Raw genomic sequence first — 23,272 nt, forward strand, 5'->3', positions numbered from 1 at the left:
CAGCTAGTCATTGCTTGCACTTGCATTGATGTGCTCTCAAAAACGAAGTTCAGGTGATGTTGTGAATGCTACCTGCCCTCCCCCAGAGAATCACAATTAAAGGCTCTTATAAATACCACCGTTAAGAAACTGTTTAGAGGCTGTCCCTGTGGCCAAGTGGTTAAGTTCGTGCGCTCCCCTTCAGTGGCCCAGGGTTTTGCTGATTCGGATCCTGGGCGTGGACATGGCACCACTCATCAAGCCATTGAGGCAGCGCCCCATGTGACACAACCAGAGTGACCTGCAACTAGAATATACAACTATGTACTGGGGGGCGCTCTGGGGAGAAGAAGAAGGAAAAAAATAAGAAAACTGGCAACAGATTTTAGCTCAGGTGCCAATCTTAAAAAAAAAAAATTATCTTCTGTTTATCTTAATTTAATTCAGTCTTATCCAAACTTACTTGACTCTTTTTTTCATGGAGCACTGATTAACATATTTCAGCTCATTAGCGTACAACAAACGACTCTGGGAAAAGCTGGTATTGTGCAACCTCTGAAGAAACTGAGACCCGGAGAGACTATGCAGTTTGCCTATGGTCACCAAACTGGTTGGACACATAATTTAGACTAGAAGCCAGGTCACCTGACTTTTCACAGTAACACTGCCTCCCCTTCTAACCAGAAATCCTAATCCATGTAATTGCACTGAGAAACAAGAGTGGTTTTATTATTTTGATTATCTCTAGTATTTCAAAATCCTTTAGAAAAATGAAGTATTGAATAGGCAAATCACCTTGGTTACAGGGAAATTCCTTAGTGGTTGGCCTCATTTTGCTGTGTGGTAACTGTTGGAGTGCAGTCAGTAAAATCTCGGAGGCATTTTGATCTAGTCCTTGGCTGTGATAAGGAGAAGGGCTTTAAGACTATTCCGAAGGACAGAGAAAGAAATGACAGCAAAAATCTCTCCTGTTTTACTAATTCATCTATTATTCTTTCCAAAATGAGTTTCAAGTAGCTTACATAAATACATGTGATTCAAATGGATTTAAAAAGAAAGAAAAGATAGAGTAATCAGAAACTAAGTGCAAATAAAGGAAGATAAAACCAAAGGTAAGATTAACATGTTGACAACAAATAATCCAGCAGAAGCACTCAATGCATGTGATAGGGTTCTGAACATTTGCGCAAGATGAGCCACAAATTTTGTTCTATACTTTTCTTGGGCTAAAATAAAGGAAAATATGATTTTTTTACAAGTTTCAGTCTGTCTATAACATCAGATAAAGGCCAGTCTCTCAAAAGCTGTCCAGATTTTTCAAGCGCTAAGACCTTAGAGCACTGTTTCCTGTGGTTCCCCTTCAAGAGGAATCTGTGCAGTACGGTGAAGACTACCCCAACCATATCCAGTAGCTATAATGGCAATAGCAAGTCATGTATAACAGCTTCTTATCACTTTATGTAATTCAAAGTCATAAGGCCAAAGTACAATTTAGTAAAAGGATTTCTGCAAAGGTCCAGATAATGTATTTATCTGGTAGTCCAGTTTAAAGGATGGATTTTATAGTAACTAGAAAAATGTATGAATTACATGTCCTTTAAGAAATCCTTCCTCAATATTGTTTTTTGCCACTGAACTTTTGATAAGTAGAGAAAGCTTCAACTAAGACTTTTTACTCCCAGGTCTTTTTAATCAATCAATATTCAGCAAATATTTGTTAATCTCTTTCTGTGTGCAAATCACTAAATCAGGTGCTGTGGATACTATATTGTTTGTGTGAGATACTGCCCCTGGCCTGAGGGAGCTCACTGTCTAATACAGGAGGATGGGTGAAGATAAAATAACTATAGGAAAAGATACTATACGTTATAAAAACCATTAAAATAACACAGAGTGCTGAAGATATTTGGAGAAAGATGACTTATAGGACTAGGAAGGCAACAAGCAGGACTTCACGGAGGGAGCAGGCTTTGGAGAACTGGTAAGACTTTGATGGTTAAACGTGAAGTTAGAAGAGCATTTTGGATGGAGTAATGAGTAAATGGATGGTTGGGTGGCTGGAGAAGGGTAGGACTGGGTAATAATAAACAAAGGGAAAAAGGAACGGGGCTTCCTCAAAGAACAATAAATGGACAAATTTAGAACACAGTCTAATAATTAGAGAGAAGACTAAAAGGGCCAAGTTTTGGAGAATCATGGGTGGGAGAGAATGGGCACAAACCTATTCCCTTCTGCTGGTTCCCTCAAACAGAAAAGAAAAAGTTACATTTTTCCCCGTCTACCCAGAGTTGTTTCCTTTTACATCTTGGTGCCTTCTCAAGTAGAAAATATTAAGTAATAGTAAAGGCCATGAAATGAGAGAACAGAAGAGCATGGAATTAGAAGGCTTGGTCCTTCTCTTCCGTTTTCTAATTTGATCTTCACAACCTTCCTACAAAATGGGTAAAGGAGATAGTATTATTACCATCTTACAGATGAAGAAAGTAAGATCATAACAGGATTAAAAAGCCTGTTTTAAAGTTTTTACCTAATATTTGCCTGGTAAAAGCAGAACCAGAGCTCCTATCCAGTATTCTTTCTACCTGTTACCTCACAATGGATGAGTGAAGGTGGGACCATGAATAGGTTATTAAAGTAAAACTACTCTTTATATTTTATGTTTTTATCTTATGTAAATTGCTTCTTGTCACTCATGATCTTGAGTTAAGCAAAGATTTCTTAGATCTGACACCAAAAGCACAATCCATAAAATAACAAATATCTAAATTAGACTTCTTCTAAATTAAGAACTAATACTGTTCAAAAGACACTGTTAAGAAATTGAAAAGACAAGCCACAGACTGAGAGAAAATCATATATGTAATGTCCAGAATACAGAATGAACTTTCAAAATTCAATAATAAAACAAATAACCCAAGTTTAAAAATGGGCAAAATATTTGAACAAACACTTATCAAGGGGAAATAAGCATGTGAAAAGATGCTCAACATTATTAGTTATTAGGGGAATGCAAATTAAAACCCACAATATATATGCACCAATTAGAATGGCTTCTTAGAAGAAAAAGAGATAGTAACAGGCAAAGATGAAGAGCAACTAGAACTCTTAAACGTTAATGATGGGAATCATTGATGATAGCTTGTCCACTTTGGAAAATAATTTGGCACTTTCTTATATAGTTAATATACACATACCATATGGCCCAGCAGTCACACTCCTAGGTTTTTACACAAGTGAAATGAAAGTAAAAGTAAAATTTATGTTCATGCAAAACTGTACACAAATGTTTATAGTGGCTTCATTTGTAGTCACCAAAAACTAGAAACAAGTGTCCATCAACTAGAGGAGTACTCAGCAATAAAATAGGAACAAACTACTAATATATTCAACAACATGGGTGAATCTCAAATGCATTACATTAAAGGAAGGAAGCCATTTACATGATATTTATAATTACATTTATGTAACATTCTATAAAAGGCAAAACTAGGGACAGAAAACAGATTTGAGGTTGCCAGGGCCTAGGGCTAGGGGAATTTAGGGGCAGCGGGTGATAGAACTGTTCCTTTCTTCATTAGCGACGATGGTTATACAAATGTGTGCATTTGTCAAAACACTCAGGTGTATACATTTAAAAGGATGCATTTTTACTGTATATAAATTATACCTTAATTTACTGTATATAAATTATACCTTAATTTAAAAATGGGGGAAAAATCATTGAGTGGGCTACTCAAGGCCATCTGTAAGTTAATCTTCAACTCCTACCCCTTTCCCCCTGATCATTCTGCTCCAGCCACATAGGCCGCCTTGCTATTCCTCAGTCAAGCCAGGCACCAGTTGCTATGACTTCTGCCTGTAACACTTCTCTCAGATCTAAGTGTCCATGTGACTCCCTCTCTGCTTTCGGCCTTTGCTCATGGAGGCCTACACTATTTGGTTATTGAGGCTTACAGTATTTAAAGTTGTACCCCTCCCTCCCTTTACCAGCACTCCCTGCACTCTCTCCAGAGTGCTCATCACTATGTGACAAACTGTATGTTCTTCCTATGTGTGTATTTGCTACCTTTCTCCCACCTTACTAGGCTCCATGTGAGCAGAATTTTTTCATCTATTTTGTTCAGTGCTGTTTTCCCATCATCTAAAACAGGAGGTGCTCAGTAAGAGTTCATGGAATTAATGAATGTTAGCTTTAGCCTATTTCACACTCTGCTTCAACTGGCTATAAACAGTTATTTGGTAGGTACTCATAGAAGCCTAGAAGATAATGTGTATACACATGTATTTATGTATGCATGTATGGGTGTAAATCAAGCCAGTCTTTAATTCTTACTGTAGGAGATTGGTATAAGTGTATATTATCCTTCCTCTTTAAAAATGTAATTGTGTAGAAACAGTCTTTTCTGGCTAGCTATCTTCACTGCCTAATTTCTCTTTGAAAAATCCCCGTTTCTCATCCCTCAGATGTGAATGCTTTGAATATTCATATATTTTTAGTAAAACAAAAAGTCCAAGATCAGTTAATATTTCCAACTTATATTAGGTTTCCTTGTTTTATTACAAACCTAAAATAATGCAAATAAAAACTCTATTTGTTGAGCAAGCCAAATTGAATTTTAACAATGGTGTTTACTATGACTGCTGTTCGACTGTAGGTGTCCTTTATATCATCGTTTTACAACAATGCTTACTTATACAAGCCCTTTGTTTCCAGCCAGTATGTTTGAAACTGAGCTACTGATGTATTTTTGTGCTTTTTTGCCAGTAGAACTTGGGTTTTCAGATCCCAAGGTTGCCGACTTACCTAATATTTCCTCATTGTTTTCCACATTGGACCACGGATGTGGGCTCTCTGAGGTCGGTTTTCATTCTAGGGAAAAGCCCTAGAGACTGGGGGCGTTGAGGAGCAGACAATGTCTGCACAATGAATGGAGTAACGAGCTACTGTTGTTTATTCTTCTGTAGTATAATTGGTTGAGTTCAGACAATAATGTAGCATCTGTTATTATACTGTGCAGGGAAACGTCAAAATAGAACGCAAGCAGATCGCTGGATTAAAGGGAGAACAGGAGGAGAAACCAGGAAATATCACAATAGGTTCTGATTTAAAGTAGGTGCAAGGGGAATAATGATAATAATAACACACCAACACAGGCTGTCATCTGTGGAGCACAGTGTTACAGTGTGAAGGTCGATGCTGGGCACTTATCATTTGAGCGCTGGCCATGTGTCAGCACTCGCTAAGTGTTTCATAAACATTACTGCATTTTATACAAGAACCTTTGTGAGGAAGATGTGGTCAGTCCTACTTCTTATATGAGGTAACTGAAGTTCTTAGACAGTCATGCCTAATGGCCAGGATTTGAACCTCTTGTCTGTCGTACCCAAAGCCTATTTCCGAACCACACATTACATTTAAAGATTACAGTTTTTCAAACCACAGTGTTAGAAGTCAGGATAGCGATTTAACTTTGAGGAAGGAAGTTCTCAGGAAGGGGCAAAAGGACTTCTGCGATGCTTGATCAGGGTGCTAGTTATATAGATGTTTGCTTTCTGAAAATTTAGCAAGTTGTACACTTAAGATTTGTGTACTTTTTAAACTATGTTATATGTCAATAAAATCTTTAAAACAATGACAAAATACATGACTTTGAACAAAAGATAAAGCTTTGTACGATATAACACTGATTCAAATTTTGTAATCCCCCTTAGGGTAAGTGGTATTATCTAACGCCTCCAGAAGGAAAATGACCTCAGAGTCATCGGAAAGACTAGCTCTCTCTATACACTGTAGAAATTTTTAATGCTTTTTTGGGTAATACTTCAGTATTAGAACCAACCAAATTCTCCTGAATGACATAGAAATTAATTTCTTATCCCTACGGGTGTCTGAGCAAACCTTGTTTTCCTGTTAGTTATTTTAAACACATTTTTTAACAGATAATACATTTAAACAACTCAGAAGTCAAAAATATAAAAAGCATATTCAGAAAATACTCACTGTGACTTCTTCCACCCTGTTTCCCCCACCCTCTTTAGATTACCATTCTTATGTTTCTTTCTATTTGTATAAGTTTACTGATTTTCTCCAAAGAACTAGCTTATTTATTAGTTAACTAGTTATGTTTTTCTTTTCTTTTTTTTGTAATAGGTACCTTTATACTTTTAGCTTTAGTAATTATTTTCTTCTCAGCTTTCTTTCCATTTGTTTTATTGGGGTTTTTCCCTAGCTTTTTAAGTCTAAGTCTTAATTAACTTATTTTTATTCTTTCTTTTTGAATGATATAAGACTTTTAAGGCTATGAATTTCCTCTAAGCACTGCTTTAGGTGAATCCCATAGATTCCAATATAAAGCGTTTTAACAATCCTTGTTGTCTACATATTTTATAGTTTTGATTTATATTTCCCCTTTAACTCAAGAGTTAATAGAGTCTTTTATGTTTTTCCTTCAGTTGGAAGAGTGACACCAACTTTGAAAATTGCTGTTGAGGATTTAGAAAACATAAATCCCAATTTCTCTCCCTCACATTACTTGATTATAATAGTTATAGATTAATTGGGGGAAAAAGTTTGTTTTTCTGTTGATGACAAATTGGGAACATGGAAATGTCAAAGTAACTAGGAAAAGAATATAACTGTGAAGCTGAACATGCTAATACCAGGTTTACTTAGCACTCGGAGTGCTAGAGATAAAAGGTTTTAGTGAATGTCTGCCATAGATTCTCACATCAGAGACCTTCTAACCTCTTCCAGTGGAGTATCATGAATGTGAAACAACAAAATAATGTAGGTGGAGAACTAGGAAACCTGGATTTGAGCCCAGCTCTAGCCATGAGCTCTCCCCACAGTTTCCCTATTTGAGTCTGTGTTCTTACCTGTAAAATGAAGGGTTTGAGTCATCTCTAGGTCCAGAAATCTAGACTTGGTCAAGTCCCACAGCAAGTTAGTAGCAAGGCTAGAACTAGGACTGTGGTCTCCTGCTTCCAATAAACCTGGTATTTTAATTTCATTCCATTCTATTTTATATATTGTAGCAAAATATGTGTAACAGAAATTTGCCTTTTTCACCATTTTTAAGTGTACAATTCAGTGGCACTAATTACATTCGCAATGTTATACAACCATCACCACTATCTATTTCCAAAATTTTTTATCACCCCAAACAGAATCTTTCCATTCCATTTTAATGCCAATATATTATCCACTGTTCTACAAACTCTTCAGTCATTTCTGCTTGGGAAATGTGTGTTTTTCAAATATAATATATGTATATTTATGTGTGCATATATATATGTGTGTGTCTTTTGTCAATGCTATTAATAGCCTTAATTCATACCCTAGAAAGGAAACAATTGGGTATTTGATATCTATTTCCTCAATCACAAATACTTGAGCCCTTCAGTAAAAAAAAAAATTAAATTTACCCTTTTTTTCTATGTAGTTACCTATCGATTTAATAATGTGTGTCATCAAGGTAGGATTTATTTTAATTCATTGCCTATTGAGCTAATATTAAGAAAATGAAAAACACATGCTTCTATTGTTCAGGCATTAGTCTTGGTTAATAAATGGGCAATAACTTTTTGATGAGTTTCTAGAAAGCAACAGCTTTTTTCTCATCCCTCCCTCCCCTGTTTGCCACAGCCCCATCCATCACACGGTTTAACACCTGGTTTTTGCCCTCCTTAGGCCATCCGGCTCTCCTTAGAGCAGGCCCTGCCTCCAGAGCCAAAGGAAGAAAATGCTGAGCCCGTGAGCAAACTGCGGATCCGGACCCCCAGTGGCGAGTTCCTCGAGCGGCGTTTCCTGGCCAGCAATAAGCTCCAGATTGTCTTTGATTTTGTAGCTTCCAAAGGATTTCCATGGGATGAGTTCAAGTTACTGAGTACCTTTCCTAGGAGAGACGTAAGTTCCCATGCCTATCTTGGGAAGTGTGTCCAAATGGGAGATATCCCATCATTAGGGCTGGACAAAGTAGTCCAAAAAATGTCCCATGTTGTAGCCTACCGCAAGACCACACACCCAGGAGGCCTTTTTTGTTCTGCACACCATTCTCTCCTCAGCCTTTAGAGAAAGTATGACTTCTCAGTCCAGCAGATGTGTACCCAGTAGCCTATGTAAGAAATTAAGTACTAGGTCTTTCTCCCTTCCTAGCTATTTCCCCTATTCCAGCATTCATACAGGGTTTCCCAAGATATCATCTCTGTATACTTCAGAGTAGATCTGAGAAGTGTGTGCTTAACAGCTTAACAGTTAGATCAGGGCCAAAGATTATAGGTTCACTAAGTCATGCTAAACCAAGAGTATTTTGTGATTTGATAGTTCTTATTAGCCTGGACAGTCAGGGAGTGTGACGTGTATTTACTGTGTATCTATATTCCAGCAAGGTATTTGATAGTCTCTCGTAGTATTTTGGGCCAAAGTAGAAAAATATAAATCTACAGTTAGGTAGATTCATTGCTGATTAAATGGTAATGTCCAGAAAGTGTTGACTAAGAGACTGCTCTCTTCCTAGAGGGAACCAAGGGGTTCTGTATTTAATCCTTTATTACTCACCATGCTTCTTGGCAACTTAAATGAAGACTTTATCAGATTTATGGATTATGAAAAATAAGATTCAAGAAAACCTTAAAATAAACAATCAACAAAAACAAACCCAGAAAAACCTTATAGAAATTATATATAAAGACAGAAAGAGGAGGTATAGGTTTAGGTTTAGACCTAACCTGCGCTTAGGTTTAGAAAATCAGTTGTTCAAGTTTGGAATGGAAAGACCATGCTTTAGCAGAGGTTATGGTTGAATTAAGCTGAATATACATTCATAATGTGTTGTGGCTACCAAGAAAAAGCCTGCTGCATTTTTAGAGATATAATCCCAACAAGAGGATAACTTGATGGTCCTATTCAACTCTGTACTAGGATAAACTACTCCTGAAAGAGTCCTCTGACTCCATGCTGGAACTCCATGCTGAAGCCTAAAGAAACAGGAGCATGTCTAGAGCAGGACTGATACGAAGGTGAGGGAACTGGAAAGCATGTCATTGGAGGAACGTTTCCTCTAGAGAAGGAAAGGCCGTGAGAGACATGATTGTTGTCTTCAGCTACTTGAAAGCCTACCGTGAGAAAGGGGGATCTGACATTGCAAGGCTCCAAGGACAGAACTGGAACCAATGAGTTGAAAGTTACAGGAGGCAAATTTGGCCCAATGTAAGGAAGAATTTTCTAAGAAATGGATATCGTGTGTTGTGAAATAGTGATTTTCTAGTCATTGGAGACAGACAAGCACTACTGAATGATCCATTTTCAGCAATAATGGGTATGTACGGAATAGGATTCATTCCTGATGTTCCTACTTTATATTGGATGGGGCTCGAACTAACTTACCTCTGAGATACATAGGAAATCTTAATATTCTGTGATTCCATTATGATCTAGTAATATGAGGTCTGGTAACCTAGACCTCATCTAATACACCAAAACCCAAGAATTTGGATAAGGTTCACCTTAGTTCCTCACATTGGCTATCAGGTTTGCAGGACAGAGACAGAAACTTGTGGTATATGTTTAGCTTTACCACTCAGCCCCAAATCCTCAAGGTGGGATAAGGACCCCACCACTATGTCTAAGCCAAGGAGACTCAAGTGGACTCCAGGTGCTGGCCATTGGTCCCTCTCTCACTAGCCCTGTCTCCTGCTCTGAGCTCTTCTCTTTTTTCATATATAAGACATACAAACATGCAAAAGGGAACACATGGATGCACATGCTCTGTGGACACAGCACATGGCCAGGTAAGAAACTACCTTAAATTCTGACACTGAAGTTGAACTCTAAATGTGTGAGCACTTAGAAAAGAGCCACTATCAAGGGGTTCAAGAACAGCCTGGTTCTCATACTTATGTTCTGTGTTGAACATCTCACCTTGGAGAACTTGTAAAACTTAGGAGCTAAATTAGTCCCTCCCAACCCTTGGGTTTTGGGTTTTTTTTTAATTGAGGTATAATTGACACATAACTTTATATTAGTTTCAGGTATACCACCTAATGATTTGATATTTGTGTACACTGTGAAATGATCACAACAGTAAGTCTGGTTAACGTTTATCACCACATCACCACACATGATTATAAATTGTTTTTTTCCTGTGATAAGAACTTTTAAGACCCCAACCTTTGGTTTTAAGTCCCCTCCTGGGCCTCATCTGTAAAATAAAAGTACTAGAAGAGATGGAGACTAAGGACCTTCTTGGCTTTTAAAATTGAACATTATTTTCCTTCAAATTAATTTTTAAACCTCATTACTGGAGAGTAAGGTGGAGAGAACAGTCTGTTAAAAGGAGCTGGGTGACCTCTTCCCACAGAGTGACAATGTGGGCCATGGAAAGTTGCTGTTGTAAATACGCAGGGGAACTGAGAAGTGAAATGTAGAGGGTTCTTGGGGCTGCTACCTGACTGCCTTGAGCCCTACTGACTAAGCAGCCTTTTTAGTGCAGACTATGTTACGTGTCAGTATGGATGAGCCCTAAATGGAGGGGCAGTCACTTAGTCTTAGAAAAAGTTTCCTCTTGATTTAGAGCCCAATTAGTCACCCTTTGTTTTATACTGCTGAAGAACTCTATTAAATCTGGTTAACCATCTCTTCTGTCGGTGTTCCTTCCACACCTGACCCCATTTCGACCTCCCAAGGCCAATTTAGACAAAGTTTGGCCCAGTTCCCCAGAGAAGAAGTCCAACCAGAGGTTTGCTCCTATAGGAGAAATCAAGAGCTTCCCAATATCCATCACAGACCCATTTTATGGTCCTTGGTCAACCTGAAATTATCTGCCACAAAGTGACTTTTCTAAAACCCCACTCTGATCATTCCCTTTCTTGTAAAAACTCTTTAATAGCTCCCTACTGCCCTAGGATAAGTACAGACACCTAGAATGTTTTCAAAAACTTCACAATCTGTTCCATACCCACCTTTCTGCCTTAAATCCTGCCACTCATTACTTATTTCCATCACCAAGAGATATGAAATTGCTCACTATTCACTAAAGACACAAGACACCCTCATGCCTCTTGTGCTCTGTTCTCTCTTCCTTTAATATCTGCCCTCCCCACTTTTCCTGGCCTGTTTGAACTCATCTTTTAATGCCCAGTTCAAATGTCATCCCCTGTGGGAAGCCCTCCCTTCTCCCAAGCTCCTCACCCATGTTGTCATTGCACTTTGTACATGCCTCTCTCATAGCACTTGTCCCATTGTTCTATAATTATTTACAGAGACTGTCCATGTCGTGTTCATGTCTGTCTCCCCTCAAGTTCCCAGCATGGTGCCTCACCCATACGCATTCACCTATTGTTGTTGAATGTTAATGACCTTAGGTTTGATCCTAAATCTCTGATTCCAGAGTGAACTAGAGAGGCTTTTCCAAATGAGAACAGATGCCCTAGGCCCACCCAGATTCCGGACCCAGACCTAAACCCAGAAAGCCCACCCAAGATTCGCTAGACCTCCTAGAGCCCGGGGTAGGGTGAGAGTTAATGGCCCTTCATCCTTCTCTGAATGCTCTTTCAAGTCAAATGACTAGTGTTTTTGCAAGGCTATTCTGTAACAGCCATCTGTGTCTGCAAGGATTAGGATCTAATTTGTAAAAGTCATATTAAATTACAGCCGAACTAAAGACTGTTAAAAAGCACATCTTAAGACCTTGCCCCTTTAATAACAAATAACATAAGACTTAATTCTAGGAGTCTTATTGTGTCTTCAGCCTTTTTTCCACAAAGCAAAGACTGGTTAAATGATCTTCTGTGCCCCCGCATCCCAACCAAAACAATACTTCATGTTAAGATTTCCCAGCTGTCCAACTATTTACTAAATGTCTGTGGGTGTACCACTGGACTGAGCACTGTGCGACCACCAAACTAGTGGCACTCACAGGCCTTCCCCAGGAAAGCTGACTGTCAACATGCTGAGAACGTTAAGTTGTTTGTTTTTGTTATTTTGTTCTCCATTTTGCTAATAACAGTTACCAAGAGAAGTTGTCTTCACTTCCATAGCTTTGGCCATTAAGCTCTACCTCTTGGCTATGTTAGAGCCATGAGAACATCAGTGGCCCATTTGCCTTACTTGGGCATTGCGAGGTAGTTGATATTGAGATGGTTGAGTCCTGAAAGCTGAGGAATGACACTGATCCCCACTGCTACTCACCCTGCCTGGGAGTCAGAGGGAGGGCCCTGCCAGTCCCCTAGTTCCCCTCTGGACCTACAGTGGCCCCACGCCACTCAGTGTGAGGTTGTCAATATCCCCCAACCTTCCTCTTCCCTTTTTCTCTCCTTCTTTTCCCACTCCTCCCCTCTTCTTTCTAATCCTGTTTTACCCTTTTATCCTCTCCCCCTTCTTTCCACTCTTGCCTCCTCCTTATTTGTTTATCCCAAATTCTTCCCCTTCCTGCTGCCTATTTTCCTTCTTTTGCCTACTCATCTCTGCATCACTCAAAGAAGCTCCACGTGCAGCTGGAAGTTGAGGTCTTTCTATTTATAAAATGACTGGAGTGTGCTAGGAAAGGAGGATGGGAGTGCAGGTTAGCTTCAGGACTAGTGGCTTGTGTGCCTTGTCACTTAGGTAAGCACATGGCCCCCATTCTTGCCCCAAGAACTTTTTATAGATGTGAACCCCTAAAACAGACAAACATGCATTCAAAAATATGGCATCAGACATTTTATATTCTAAAACAAAGGAATGAATGTATTTGTATTTTCCACCAGCTTTCTAGTGTTTTTTTTCAGTAACTATAACTCATAATTTTTTTCTTTCTCCCTCTAATGTTTAAAGGAACAGGAGAGTAAGTATAAACAAGCTTCTACCAGGGTTTTTTGACAGAGCAGGCCCTAAGTAAAAGTTTGTTTAAATGAACTGTGGGTAAAACCTTACAAATTTAGTAATACAAATTCCTTCCTCTGTCACCCATCCACCTTTATTACTAAGCACTAAGCTCAGCACTGAGAACACAGTGCTGAAAATGACATAGTTCCTACTGTTGTAGAACTTACAGTCTGTATCCAGAAGCTCCTGCTGGATGACGTTTGACTTCATCAATAACACAAGGATATCCTATTTGCCACCCTAAGGAAATATAAGTAGTTTAATTTGCATTTCATTTATGTATTTGTTCTTTCATATAACAAAACATTTGCTGAGCAAACTCTCTGCCAGCCTACATACCAGATGCTAATGATACGAAATAAAAGAAATTGTTACTGACCTTGAAGAGTTCACATTCTAGTGAAAACACACATAAAGCAAATTGCGCTATGAGTTCTACTCACAGCTGGAAAGATAGGTAATTTCAGCCTGCGGTGGTAAGGGAAGGCATTAGAAAGGAATTGAATTTGAGCCTTGCACAGGGAGAATGGAAACAGAATAGCATGGTTAAAAGTAAAAGTCTTGGTCATAATTAGACCTATATCTGAATCCTACTCCATCACATACCTGCTGTATGACATTGGACAACATACTTGCTCCTGCCGAGCTGTTATTTCTTCGCCTTTGAAAGATATGATAATATATAGCTCAGAGAGTTGTAAGAGTTAAATAGTGAATGTAAACTACTGTGTCCCTACCACATAATAATAATATTATTATTATCATATAGATAACCAATAGTATCTGCTGTAACTATCCTAACTGAAGAAAAGCAGAAATGGTGGGGAAGGCTTAAAGCTAGACAGCAGAGTACCTAGGAACTCTCTAGAACAACGGTGGATATTTGTGTTCAAGAGCTAACACGAAAACCCAAGTTTTCTAATGGCCATTGCTTTTTAAGATCATTGGGTAGTTTTCAAAATCTGTTAATAGATTTTAGAGTCTACTTTAAAATTAGAGTCATAGAACAGTAGCTCTAGAAAATCAGCATTAGAGACCACCTAGTAAATGCAACAAATTACAGCTCCAAGCACCAATATTTAGAAATATTCTGTACTTAGTGAATTTCATATGTTAATACCTCTAATACTGCAGTGGGATTGACTTTCAATTTATATTAGACTGAGTTTGACTAAAAAAAAAAAAGAAGAAGAACCAGAAAGAAAAACACTAATGCCATCAAACTACTGATATCTTAATAGCTTTGTTTTCAAGCTAAAGCAAGATGAAGCATCTAATCAGTAAACACATGTTAGAGTTACTCCTGCTGAGCGTGCTCCATGCCCCTCAGGTGTTTTATAGCACCATGTGTAATTATTTGAGATTTTCAATATCCCGAAATGATCAAGATTTAGAGAATAAGAACTATGACTGTGGAATGGAATGCAATTAATATCTAGCTGGTCACAAAATAAATCCTGCCTCTCCCCTTCCCTAAGTCTGTTCTTTTGCTCTGCTTCCCTCCATACCACTGCCTAAGTCTTCATAGCCCAGCTGAAACCTGTAGTTTCCTGTTCATCTCCCTGACTCCAGTCTTGCCTACCCCACCTGCCATCTGTCGATCCTCCCCGCTGACTCTAGGTATTTTTCATAGATTTGATGATATATCATCTCTCTCCTGCATAAAAGCCTCCAGTGCTTTAATGGCCTACAGGAAAAAGTCTGAACTCCTTACCAAAGCTTTTAGTGCCATTCAGCAGATGGGGATCGTGAGGGCCTGAGGTGAAGTGACTTGCTTGAGAACATTCATTCGGTTAATGACTACTCAGGACTGCAGCCCAGGCCTCTCAATTGCTTTATTTTCAAAAGTGATGTTGTGAGGACAAATGCTCCTGGAGTGTTTTGGCCACAGGACATTTGAGTTTATAGGTTGAAACCAATTGGTAAACTGTTTACATAATATTTATAACAAAAGAAACTAAATAGCAAAAGGTTTAAAAGAATAATATAGCTGCTTCTTTTTTTCTAAAGATTGGCACCTGAGCTAACATCTCTCGCCTATCTTCTTTTTTTTCCCTTCTTCTTCTTCTTCTCCCGAAATTCCCCCAGTACATAGTTGTGTATTCTAGTTGGAGGACCTTCTGGTTGTGCCATGTGGGATGCCACCTCAGCGTGGCCTGATGAGCGGTGCCATGTCTGCGCCCAGGATCTGAACCCGTGAAACCCTGGGCTGCCGAAGCAGAGCGTGTGAACTTAACCACTCTGCCGTGGGGCTGGCCCCCAGCTGCTTCTTAAAGAGGTCTATATATGAAACTCTGATCTGGCATAACAGCAGTCTAATTAAAGGGAAAAATACTCTTTCTAGCAAGGGTGGTTTATATTTCTTCAGGTTATTCATTTTGTTTAAGAAATGACAACAATGCCTTACACATTGAATCAATCTGAAAATTCCTAGATTTTAGGGGTCCCTAGTTCATCGTTGGAATGATTAAAGAGATGGAATAGAGGGAAAGCAATGGTATAGAGAAAGGAGCATTGGACTGGGAATCAGAAGATCATTTATTAGCTCTGCAACCCTGAACAAGGCACAAGCCCTCTCTAAATCTCAGTTTTCTTCTCTATAAAATAGAAGCAATAAATTCTGCTTCTCCCATGGCTCAAATAAGGCAGTGTATATAAAAGTGCTTTTGTAAACTGACAGATACTGTCCAAACACAAAAAGTGATCGTGATTACCCAATAGCCAAATGTTCAGGGTAAAATTTTTTTCCTTTTTTTTTCTTTTTGTGAGGAAGATTGGCCCTGAGCTAACATCTGTTGCCAATCTTCCTCTTTTTGCTTGAGGAAGATTGTCACTGAGCTAACATCTGTGCCAATCCTCCTCTATTGTAAGTGGGATGCCACCACAGCAGGGCTTGACAAGGGGTGATAGGTCCACACCTGGTATCTGAACCTGTGAACCCCAGGCCACCAAAGCAGAGCACGTGAACTTAACCACTATGCCACCGGGCCAGCCCCTAAAAATTTTTTTAAATAATAGTATTTATCAAGGGCCTACTATACTAGGCAGTATTCTAAGTGCCCTGCATGCATTATCTCATTTAATGCTAAAAAGTACTCAAAAGGTAAAAATTCATACTGTCCTCACTGAGTTGGGGAAACTCAGGCACAAAAGAAGTAACTTGCCAGTGTCATAGTAAATATCAGATCAGAATCAGATACAAGCCTAAGTGTGTGACTCTAGAGTCTGCTCTTAATTCCTCTGCCATATGCCTCCTGAGCCAAGTAAGGAATAAATTAGTGAGGTAGTTTGTCATCTAGGAAAATACTTTCCATGTGAAAATGAAGTTCAGTTTTATACATTTGGAAAGATTTCATTATCTTTAATTTATTCATATTGTCTTTGTAATTCCTATTCCTAAGTCTGTTTCCACACTGTTTATCCAACAAACTTTTATTTTGCCAGGTACTGTGTGCTAAGTGCTAAGGAATAAAGCATATGGTCCTCGCCTTCAAGAATACCCTGGCCTCTCATACAAATAATCCTCAGTGTCTACGTCCTAAGTGTAGTCAGACAAAAAGGGCAATAGAAGTCAGAGTTGGCTAAGATCTCTGCTTGCCTGGGTAACCAGGAAAGGCTTTGTACAGGAGGTAGCAGGTGAACAAAACTTTGAAATGGATAGGATTTTGGTGGGCTGAAAAAGGGAGAACATTCTCCGGCAGCCAGGAGAGCTTGAGGAAAGAAGCTAATGGCAAGTGCAAGGTATGGCTAGACGGTGGAGTGTAGACCAGATTGATTGAAATATGGAGTTTGTATAGTAAAGTTCTGAGAAAAGGCTGAAGGAAGAGTGTATAAAACCTAGGATACCTGGCAAGGGAGCTTGGCTTTATTCCATGTAAAGTTTGTTGAGCAAGGGAATGGCATGGTCATCATGGTTATCACCAAAGTAAGAATAATTACCCATACATTGCTCCATAATTTACACATTCACATTGCCTGGCACACAGTAGGTGTTCAATAGATGTCAGTCCTCTGATTTCTTCTCTTTCTACCCTTATTATCTAAAGGATCTTATTCAGTCTTGTGGCTTTAAATGTCACACATATAGTTAAAACTCCAAAGTGCGTATCTCCAGCGCAAGCTCTCTCCTGGACTCCAGATGCTTATACATACGACTGCCTACTCAACGTCTTCACTTGATGTCTAATTGGCACCTCATAGTCAAAACTGAACTCCTGATTCCTGCCCTCCCTGAAACCTGCTCCTCCCATAGTCTTCCTCATCTCATTAAATGGTAACTTGACTCTTTTTGTTCAAGCCAGAAAGCTTGTAGTCATCCTTGATTCCTCTTTCTCTTATTTCTTCATCCAACTTATAAGCAAATTCTGTTGGTTTTACCTTCAAAATATATCCAGAATCTACCTCTCACTGCCTCCACAGCTAAACTCTAGTCCAAGCCACTGTAATCTCTTGTCCAGATTATTGTAATGGCATCCTGACTGGCTTCCCTGCCTCCACCCGTGCCCTCCCCTTTCAGTCTATTTTCTAAAAAACAGCTATTTTTATTTTTTTGGTGAGGAAGATTCACCCTGAGCTAACATCTGTTGCCAGTCTTCCACGTTTTTTTTTTCTGCTTGAGAAAGATTAACCCTGATCTAACATCTGTGCCAGTCTTCCTCCACTTTGTATGTGGGATGCCTCCACAGCACGGCTGATCTGTGGAGTAGGTCCATGCCTGGGATCCAGACCCACGAACCTGGGCTGCTAAAGCAGAGTGCTTGGAACTTTAACCACTTGACCATGAGGCTGGCCCCCAAAATGATGGTTTTTTGGGGGTTTTCTTGTTTTAATATAAGGCAGATCATTTCACTTTTCCTCTCAAAACCCTATAATGGCTGCACATCTAGTTTAGAGTTTTTGAAAGGCTGTCCCTGATGTGACTCCCTAGCATTTCTCTGACCCCACTCCATCTTTTCCAGTCACCCTGGCATCCTTGCTATTTGTGAAACACCATGAAACATTTCCCTACTTCAGGGCCTTTCACTTGCACTTCCTTCCTCTGCTACACATACTGCTCAGGCCCTTACTTCCTTCAGGTCTCTGCTCATTTCATTGAGGCCTTTTCTGAACAACCCATATAAAATAACCATCTTCCTTCCCTCCTCTCCACTCCCTCCTTCCCTACCCTGCCAGACTGGCAACCCCTCTGCCTCTTCCCCTGCTTTCTCTTTCTCCACTGAACTGATCACCATCTGACATAATAGATATTTAGTTGTTTATTGTCTCCTCCCTCCTAGAATGAAAGCTTTTTGAAGGCAGAAACTTTACTTTTTCACTGCTGTATACCTGGCACCTAGAACAGTACCTGGAACCTATTTGATGCTCAGTACATATCTGCTGAATGAAGCAAGCAAATAAACAAACAACCTGTGAAGTAATAATAATGCTTTATACCATTTCTTGAGTTCCCCACTGTGTGTCAGGCAACAGTGTTCCACTCTTTACAGGTATCGTCTAATTGAATCCTTGCAACAACCCTTTGAGATTGGTATTATCCTACTTTATAGTTGAAAAAATCAAAAGCACAAAGAAACAGATTTCAAACCCATGTCCAAAATCTATTATACAGGGCAAATATTATTTCCATTTTACAGATACTGAAACTGTAAGTTAAGTATTTTGATCACATAGCCAAGAAGTGGAAATTAAATATGAAGATGCTGATTCTTTCTGTTATATCTCACTGGCAGCCTGGAAAGATGAATTGACATGGAGGAAAGACTGAAGGCAGAAGAATAGTCAAGAATGTTGCAGTACTTAAAATGAGATTGATAAGAATGCAGCCAAGCAGGGGAGGATTAGAGAGATGTTTGTATATAGTCTACTAAGGCCTGGACTAAGTATTTTGATAAATGGTCTATATAGTCTACTAAGGCCTGGACTAAGTATTTTGATAAATGGTCCATAGCTTCTCCGGTCCTCTCTATACTCAGAGTTGGACAGATCTTTGTTCTAACACTGGCACTTCCATCTATTGGCTAAGTTACACTGAGTACATTATTTCTCTTTTCTATATTTCAGTTACTTCATCTTTCCAATGAGGATACTGTCCTGTGTCCTCACAGATGTATTGTGATGATAAGACCAAAAGTGATAATGAAAACACTTGGTAAACGGCAGACAGCCATACCATTTGATTTGGTAAGGCTGAGTTTCTTTCATCCGTCTCCAGCAAGTCACTGCTTTTGACCTGTCTCTAGCCTTTAAAAAATAAGTTTTTAGACACATTCCTCATTCTTAATATGAAGGTGACCTGTACTTTGTCACTTGTGTTATAACAGCCTCTTCCCTGGAAGAAAGTCCACTATTTATTCCAGTCCCCCTAGTGCAGGAAAAATGTGTTCTGAGTATTGGCAGTCATGACAGGGAGACAGCGTGATGATATAAAGAACCAGTTGGCAGGTGGACCTTGGAGAGTCACGTAACCTCTTAAACTGGTTCCTTCACCTGTAAAAGCAGATGATAATAGCCGCGTATGAGGTGGTTGTAAGAATTAAGTGAGGTGATTTGAGGCCATGACAGGTACTCAGGACATGTAGAACTTGTGCCGGGAAGGAATAACACAGCTCAGCAACTGGACTTGCCCCTGGGCAGGGCACTGTGTATAGGATGAAACCGTACCATCTCACTTTCAAGTCAGACTTTCCTTTAAGGAAGTGTGTTCTCTCCTCCTCCCTCCACATCGCTGTTTCCACAGAGCTGAACCCTCTAAGTTGGGATTGCATGGAAATGTGACCAAACACGAGAGAGGTTTTCAGTGAAGTGTGTTAGTACAATTTTCTGCTTAGTTTCAAAATGAGTTGGGTCTGAGCCTTCCAAAAGTGGGTGGATCTCTGAGGTGAAAGTTTTCTGTGAAATTTTTGTGGCTGATTTGGTGACCTCTTTGGTTCTTACCGCCTTTTCCAGCTCTCAGTCAGACAGGGGAATCAACTATTATTCATGTCTTACTCTGTGCCAGGGCCTGGGCCAGGCACTTCAGAAAGTAATCTCTCGTTTACTCTTTATACCAACCTTAAGGCATAGATACTAGCCCTGTTTTACAAATAAGACAGTTGGGTCTAAAAGACATTAAGTAATGTTTCCAAGATCACATACATAGTAACTGACATAATTGTGATTGAACCTCCAATGCCTATGCTTTTATCCTAAACAGAAAACTTTTCCATGTAATGTGTTGGGGGGTCGCCATACCTCCAGGTTCGATGATTTCCTAGGAGGACTCACAGGACTGAGCATGTAGTCACTCTCATGGCTATGATTTACTGCAGCAAAAGGATACGAAGCAAAATCGGCAAAGAGAAAAGGCAGATGGAGTGAAGCCCAGGGGAAACCAGGCAAAGTTTCCAAGGGTCCTCTCCCAGTAGAGTTACACGGGATGAGCTGAATGCCCCCAGCAATGATTTGAGACAACACATGTGAAATGTCACCAAGCAAGGAAGCTTATTAGGGACTCAGTACCCAGGGTTTTTACTGCGGGCTGATCGCACCTCTACCTGGGTACCAAAGTCCAAAATCCCAGAAGGAAAGCAGGGGTTCAGCATAAATGTTGTCATTTGTACGAACAGTTTAGGCACAGTGAGCCACTCTTACCAGTTCGGGAATGGTGGGAACCCTCCCAAAAACCAAGTTCGCAGATGCCAGCCAAAGGCCAAACTTGTAAGCAAGCCTTTCCAAGAATAGTAGTCAGGCCTGCTATGTTAACTCTTGTCTGCACAGATCACCCCTCTTTGCTCTTGACCAAGGCATCTTTACAGAAAAATTATGATCAGTAGGACTCTACACACAGATGAGAACAAACTGCAGTATTGATCTCAGTTATGCTTTTTAGGGGTCCTGGACTTAGCCAGTTAAAACAAAGCCCATTAACTGTAAAGGTCTATCTTAGAAAGCCAGTGGCTTCCTCTTTAAGTTTCTGTATTAACAATTTTTTTTACGTGGCCCAAGGTATCAATTCAGGTACAGCACAATTCTGGCTAAGTTGAAGGTGACCTGAATTCCTTCTAGAGCTCAGGCAGTGTCATGATGTCAGGGTACACACAAGAAGTACAACCCCAGAGGGCACACGTGATACCCCTGGAAACAAAGTTTACAATTAGCACTTCAAGCTGGACATACATTAGTCAGGTCCACTGCGGTACCTCCCACCCTTGGGTTCTCAGTCAGTCCAAATAATTTAGTTCAGCCATTGGTTTCAGAGAGACTATCCACAGCGGTCAGTCTCAAACACTTTCCCTTATCCATGACACCAGTTCATCCGCCTCAGGAGTGCAGGCGACATCTGGAAGTGTTCTCTGTGGAAGTATATGAGCTGGGGCCACCCCTGCTGTCTCATAGTCACCACTGTCATGTGTGATGGTAGACAGCACTCGCAGCAGCTTGGAAAGGTGACATGGGAATTTTCCTTCAGGAAGGGGGAAAGTTTCCAGGAAGTTTTGAAGAGCAGAGATTTTTAATGCCTTCCTCCTTCCCCCCCAGGTATCAGGGTTTTATTTTGTTTGTTTGTTTTTGTTTTTTCTCCTTTGTTACAAATTCAGTGCATTCCATTTAGCAATCATAATTTTACCTTTTTTTTTTTTAATCATCCCCTGTTCTCATCCAAACCTTTCCTCTGAAAGGATTGTGGTATGCAAGAGGGACAAAAGAGTTTTATAGAAAAGTATTTTTATACAACTTAACCAGAAAAACACATCATGTTTAGGAATTGGTCAGGACAAAATCCTGAATTATAAAAAATTTTCAAAATGAGTTTGCATAGCCTCCTACCCCTTTCATCCTGTTCATTTATCCAGTGAACAGCTAGAAAAGATGAATCCCTTTTGGAGAACAGCAGTATTTAATCAAACTGTCTTTCTAAGGTGTGTGTACCAGGAAAAAGATGAGAGAAGTCGAGTCAAGTTATGTATTAGTTCATTGTTGCAAACTACAACTTACCTGGGAAGTCAGACGCAAGTCAACAGCAGCGAGCATCTCCCAAAGGAAGTCAGGAGTCTGACCTGTCAGGAGTGGGCACAGGCGTCATGCTCCTTGTGATGTGCCCTCCCCTGACTTGCAGCTTTTGGCAGGAGTAACAATTTAGGAATGCAATCAGTCTCTGTATCAAAATATGAGCCAATTAGCAGCTTGATTTTAGACGGTCTCATCAAAAAACAAACCTTTTCCTGTGGGCATTTGTATGTGACCCAGACCATGCAGACAACATCCATGATGTTTTCAGTTTCAGGCTCCACAGAGAGATGTCCTGTATCCACAGTGGTCCCCGAGTCAAAGTCCTGTTTATCGAGCCTCTGCCTGCTTTCAGTTCAGCATAGCACATTGTGATGCTGAAACAGCTCACAGCAGACGATATCAGGTTTTTGTTTAGAGTCAGGTCCAGATAACTAGGATCTGTGGATTCAGGATTCCAAAAGAAGAAGCCAGCAACTTCTCTTCAGCAGCAGCAAAGCCAAGATGCTGCAGGGCCAGACAACTGTGTTCCAAGTTCAGGTGACAAGCAAGGCTTTCCTAAGCCCTTTTGGTCTTGTCCAAATTTTACCTACTCAAAAATACGCACATCACACTGGAGAATCATCAGCCTCTAAACATCAGGCATCTGATTTTATAAGAACTCCTTAGCAAACTAAAAACTGCTTTTTAAGACTCCCAAGATGTATCTCCATCTGGAGATTGCCTCTCTTTTCCATGTTGTTTCCCTTTTTCCAGAGGCTCCAATGAGCAAAAGTCATTAATTCTGGAGACTTGTTTCCAATCCACAAAGAGTTTAAATTCTAACCCACTCACCAGTGGCAAAAAGCAGGGAAATTATGTTCTACTAACACTTTTTCTTTGCAGATTTCCCTGGTTGGGATGATTCCTCTGCGTTTATGAAATTAGAAGAATATAATGCTTTATATCAGTTTTTACCGTATATCCAGATGCAATAGCCACAAAATAGAAGCCAATTATTTTTTTTTAATTCCCTCCTGTTTTTCTCATTGCCAATTTTCTCAAACACCTAGTAGTAAATTTAGTGTTTAAAGGGTTAATATTAAAGTTTCTGGGGGAAGATCCCTGCTGGCATGCATGGGAAGTGGGGAAGGGAGCAGTACTTGGCAGTTGCAGGAGAGGTGACAACAGCTAAGCTGAAGAAATGGCTAAAATGTTTTTCTCCCTTTTTTCCCTCTGGTTTATCTGAAATTGTGCTCCAGCCCTGGATCTAGTTTAATTTTTTTTCCTCCGACTTCAAGGAGAGAACAATACAACCTTTAAACATTTTTTAGCCCATCCAAAGCTCACCTTGGGGAATTTTGTGCCCCTTTCTCTTGCCACCTGAAAGAGAGAATAGAAACCACAGGTGTTACAAACCTGCATCTTTTTCCCCTCACAGAACAGTCAGAAGCAGTCAGGGGAGCCAGC

At 39.8% G+C, this 23,272-nt stretch overlaps 1 protein-coding gene and 1 long non-coding RNA gene across 6 annotated transcripts in view; one reads left to right on the forward strand and one right to left on the reverse strand.

Annotated features, from left to right (window-relative positions):
• Window positions 1-21,925, reverse strand: part of LOC139081901 (uncharacterized) — a 29,077-nt gene extending 7,152 nt beyond the window's left edge. Inside the window, exons 1-2 of the long non-coding RNA XR_011537373.1 lie at window positions 21,812-21,925; window positions 13,009-13,081 (exon numbers count right to left, since the gene is read on the reverse strand). This is a non-coding gene — a long non-coding RNA (uncharacterized lncRNA). The remainder of the gene's footprint in view (window positions 1-13,008; window positions 13,082-21,811) is intronic.
• Window positions 1-23,272, forward strand: part of FAF1 (Fas associated factor 1) — a 473,410-nt gene that overhangs the window by 427,348 nt on the left and 22,790 nt on the right. For all 5 annotated transcript variants that reach the window (XM_070609689.1, XM_070609693.1, XM_070609688.1 and 2 more), the window contains one exon: window positions 7,670-7,885. In XM_070609689.1, the coding sequence (XP_070465790.1) occupies window positions 7,670-7,885 (216 nt within the window). The remainder of the gene's footprint in view (window positions 1-7,669; window positions 7,886-23,272) is intronic.

The sequence above is a fragment of the Equus przewalskii genome, chromosome 2, assembly GCF_037783145.1.
Source record: "Equus przewalskii isolate Varuska chromosome 2, EquPr2, whole genome shotgun sequence".
Classification (NCBI taxonomy): domain Eukaryota; kingdom Metazoa; phylum Chordata; class Mammalia; order Perissodactyla; family Equidae; genus Equus; species Equus przewalskii.